Below are 4791 nucleotides of genomic sequence, written 5' to 3'. Positions count from 1 at the left end.
CTGTTCTACCTGAATCACTCAAAATATGGGGTGAATTGTATGAAAGTTTTACTAAAGATGGGATTTGGCCCAAGTTAGATGGCATTCATTTTTGGAATCATTCTGCCGATGGATTTAGGAATTTCTCTAAATACTCTTGACCACTGAGAGATACAGTATCACTGGGCATTTTATGTCATGTCATACAAATTAAATTGAAGTAATTTGCCAGCTGTCAAAGATCCAGATAATTCAAGAACTAGGGACTGAATTTTTTCATGGTGTCAGGGGAATGCTCAGCCTTGGGAGAAGTACGCATTTACAGAATTTTGCTCTAAATGAGGTGTTGCAGGAGAGTGGAGTTGTACATTGCCATTTTAATTCTGATGACCTGTTAGTAAATGCATGATCGGGACAGGACACTTGCAGCCAAACGCTGTGTGAGACAGCCTTCTGTCATGTTCTTGTTTGCTTAAGATCTTATGAAACACTCAAAATTGTGGAAAATGTTAGTGTATAATTAAAAAGAATATTCAGCTGATTGATTGACTCCTGCACTTGCCACTTAAATGTGTTCTTGGTCCACTTTTTCATCACTTTCACTGACAATTCACTTTAAAAAGCGAACCAGATGACAGAGTGATCGATTGATAACACACACACGGTGAAAAGCTATTATGACTTTCATTATCTTTAGTGTAATAGATCCAGCTTCAGTAATGACACTAAATCACCCCAGACAGCCTTTAAAATGGCTTTAGATCATCTCCTTTTATCCCAGAATTTCCTCAGAATACATACAATTGAATGTTTTAGGGATAAACTCTTCAACTACGGTTTTTAGTATCAAAATAATTACATTTAACTCAGATGACTGCAGAAGACTGAATCCAAATATAAAATATAATTTATACTTTTGCATAGCTTTTTTTAAATTACTGTTTTACCTCCAGGTGAAATTCTTACTGATACTCATCTTATTACATTTAAGAATGTCACCATGTTCACCATGCTCCCAGATCTCAGTAAGAGAGATGGCTCTAAAACTGTGTTACAATATAGTGTTGTCTAATAGATAAGTTGGGTGCTTTTTAGTCTTCAATAGTGGTCAAAGTTCCTGTCAGGTACGCTTTTCATTTGCCTTTGTTGCTGAATTACAGTGTATTGATTTGCAGAATACTGAGGAACTACTGACTGTTAGAAACAATAAATTTAACACACATGCAGGGGAGAAAAGCACCACATCATCAAGCAGTACACTGAAAAAATGGGAATTGGCAGGCTTTTGAATTTGCACAAATGAATTTAGTTAATGCTACACTAGCTTTTCATGTTTCTCTTATTTACATTATTAAATAAAGTACCATTTACTTGATTATAAACAATACTGAGACTACTAATTTTTCTTGCATTGATTTAAAGTGACTAAATTAGAATACTAAAACCATTGTAATCATGTTTGACCACAACCGGAAATGATGCAATATATTCAAAGACAACAACTAAATATGATTGGATAATAAGACCTAGAGTCTTATCCAATAAGACAACAACATAATTTAAGGAGAGCGCAATTGACCGCCAGATTCTGGAAGACTGTTCAGCCACATGCAACCTTTGGCACTGAGTCAGGCATAGTGAGAAGGTAAGTAATTTAAATACATTTGTTTTAGTTGGGTACGTTTTCACAGAATTGTTGTAGTGCATGCTATATGAAAAGTAATCTGTAATGCAATCTGCATGTTGTTTTTACAGTGCTAGCTAAAGTTGGTATTAGCTTTGTGGCTAAAGCTGAAAAATATTAACAAATTGCACATAGTCGGGAGAAAGCAGCTGTTGTCGGTCAGATATGGAATTTATGCATGTGACAGAGAGCACTGACGTTTTTGATGGCTTAGCAAGTTAAAACGTCACTGAGAGAGTGCAATAGTGTTTGTGTTACTCGTGCTAGTTATGGCTACAGTGGCTAATTAGTCCGGCTGTAACCGTCAGAGTTTAAGAAGCTGGGAGCCCCACAGTGCCATACCTTAATTCTTGCTGCTGACACGCACTCAAGTTATAATAAGGATCCTGCCACCTTAGACGTGGGTTTAAGAACCTGTGCCCATAAATGCCAAATCATTTTTCCATTTAGTCATTGTTTTAGGTGAAGTGTCACTTACTTGACTATTCTATTGGTCAAGCCCAAATAATACAGCAGATATCTACAAGGAGATAAGTTTGTTCAACAGACTATATCTTATTAAGTGATGTATTGTGAATTTTCCAACATCGTCCTAACAAAAATTAGGAGCCCCCCCCCCCCCTTTTTTTTTTCTACTTTGTGTAGAACATATGTGAGCTGCTTCTCAAAACATTATATATAAATGAGGGAAAGATTGGTACTTTAAAGAAACCATTGATGCTCTTCTGGACTGGAATACCTTTTTTCAATTAAAATTAATGTTTTTTGTGATGGTGGAATTTTTACCTTTATGATTACAGAAGTCAAAACATCAGATGATGATAGCTTACCATCTAAACTCCCCATCTCTTGGCAATTCTGAATTAGAGGGCTCAGCTGTATCGGCCTTTCTGGTGGATTTAAAGAGTTAAAGACTTAAAGAGGAGATACCTTAAGTCATTAGGTACATATTCCCTGACATTCTAGAGGTCAACCTTGCACAGTGTGTGACATTAAAGGGCATAACTTATAGAAATGGAATGGTACTGGCCCAAAGGGCAGCAGGTGGATTGCCAGAATACTGAAAAACCATATCTGCATTGTACCACAGCATATTCTACATTGTCAGAGAGCTTGGTGGCTGGTACAGAGAGCACGACAGCTTTTGAGCTCAGCCCAGTATCCACAAGATTATTCACTCTCATTTCACTCTGTGAACTCCTTGATACTTATCCATTAGTTAACTATGAGATTGGATCAGTCCACATTGTGACTTTAAAAAGGCATATAGAAATAAAAGGTGTTCATATAAGTGTAATAGGTTCAGTCGCATGTATTTCATTAGATAAATTCTTCTTTTTTTATGTCTGATCTTTATAACTTTGACTATTGGGTATGGATAGCTTTATGAAAACTAAACTGAAAGGATTCTTTCTGAATATGTAATTCTTTTTTGCCTACAGAGTCCTATGGGGAGTCCTATGGTCCTAAAGACTGTTTTGGCTGACGGAACCTGTCGAAGGCTCACTCTCTAATGGAGCACCTGAATCAACTGAGGATCTCATCGTTGAAGTCAAGAGACAGTGTTGTCTTCAGGGCAGTTTCAGACTTGGACATAAAAAAGAGTAACAGAGTTGGTGAAACTCAAGATGGGAAAGACTTTTTCATACAGAAGACATGAAGGTGTTCGTGATGCACCAATGGTGGAGGCTTTCATGGCAAGATGGCCTGCTCTAATTGATTTCCATGAGGTAAGGTTTGCCTCATACACGGTGTTCTTGTGGTATTAGCCTAAATGGTTAAGGCACAGTTGTTATTTGACAGCCCATTTCTTCAGAATGAGTGATTGCAGCCTTCTTCCAGGTATTAAACCTTTAAAGCTCATTCCTCTGTGCTCATGTTTTCAGATCAACGCTGAGTTGAAGAGAATTGCCACCATCCCCCCTCAGACAAAGTTCCTGGCTCAGCTGGATCTCCACTTGGACAACCTGGTGAAGTTGGTCAACACAAGAGGAGAGCTTGGACTAATACTGAAAAGAATTGTGTGGATAATGTAAGTGATTAAGCCTCAACATTCACTTAACATGATCCTCTTTGGATGAAACTTTACAATTGTGGAAGATTTCAAATGTTTTCCATGATAAATTCTCTCATATTGTATTTTTACATCTGCTTGTTTTTTTAACCTTCACTTTGTCAACTTATTATTAATTGCCAGTAAACCTATTATTAATTTGTGTGCCTTTACTTTAAAAACATTCATGCAAAGTACACTATTAAAACTTAAATGAAGGACAAGAGCTGAATGAAGATGCTAATTACATACATTTCATTTCAGTGTGAAGATGTTGATGCTGAACGTGAGTGTGTCAAGGGAGTGTGTATCTACATGGGTGAAGACCCTGGCATGCTTATCCGGGAGTATGTGGTATGTACTTGTCTTTTTTTTTTTTCTTTTTTTTCCGGACTTTCCACAGTGTCATATTATTTACTTGGCATGAAATGACTAACATGGCTTCTTTTTTACAGGGCATGGAAGAACATGCCATCAGTGAGACTGTTGAAGACACCACTGTTTGAATTTATCTTCTTAAAGATCAAGCTTCAGCAGATGAACAAGAGTTGTCCTTGCAGGCATCAGGGTGGCGAAGAATTTGGATAATGTAGCATTTGCTGTGATAATGCTATTTGGACTCATGTATGCATTAAACCTTGCCTACCCTACAACTTTGATGTTTTCCAGAAGGTTTTCATGGAACTGGATGGAGCTAAACTCTCTAAAGTTCTTGCTTTCAAAAACCATCTGTTTCATTGAGAAGTCAGAGACTGCACTTCTGCAATTCTTTGCAGTTTTTCATTTTGTGTTCAGTAACGTTATACTGCTTATGTTTTTATTGCTTTCCCCTCATGTGACTGCAATGCAGGATGATTTTTCCTTTTGGTATCATGTTGTAAGAAATTTCTACTGATGATTTTTAGCAATATGTTCTAAGTCAACCTTAATGTCCTGCTTACATGTTTAAAATGAAGATTAAAATTCATGTAGGTGTTTGGTATTAGTTATGTAACAATGTCATTTAAGGCTTAACTTATTAGAAATCTTGTACAGATAAATACTTGTACAGAAGCTGAAACTGTTGTCAAATAGT

The 4791-nt window shown here is 36.8% G+C and overlaps 1 protein-coding gene across 1 annotated transcript; it reads left to right on the top strand.

Annotated features, from left to right (window-relative positions):
• The first annotated feature begins 1551 nt into the window (after window positions 1-1551).
• LOC143418762 (uncharacterized) lies at window positions 1552-4359 on the top strand. Its single transcript, XM_076884468.1, has 5 exons — window positions 1552-1624; window positions 3106-3393; window positions 3550-3695; window positions 3981-4070; window positions 4172-4359. Exons 2-5 carry the CDS (start codon window positions 3292-3294, stop codon window positions 4302-4304), a joined length of 471 nt encoding a protein of 156 aa, XP_076740583.1. The 5' UTR covers window positions 1552-1624; window positions 3106-3291; the 3' UTR covers window positions 4305-4359.
• Window positions 4360-4791: the final 432 nt, after the last annotated feature.

The sequence above is a fragment of the Maylandia zebra genome, linkage group LG5 (genome assembly GCF_041146795.1).
Source record: "Maylandia zebra isolate NMK-2024a linkage group LG5, Mzebra_GT3a, whole genome shotgun sequence".
Taxonomy (NCBI): domain Eukaryota; kingdom Metazoa; phylum Chordata; class Actinopteri; order Cichliformes; family Cichlidae; genus Maylandia; species Maylandia zebra.
Note: the sequence above shows the minus strand (reverse complement) of the source record. Positions and strands in the feature narration are given on the sequence as shown.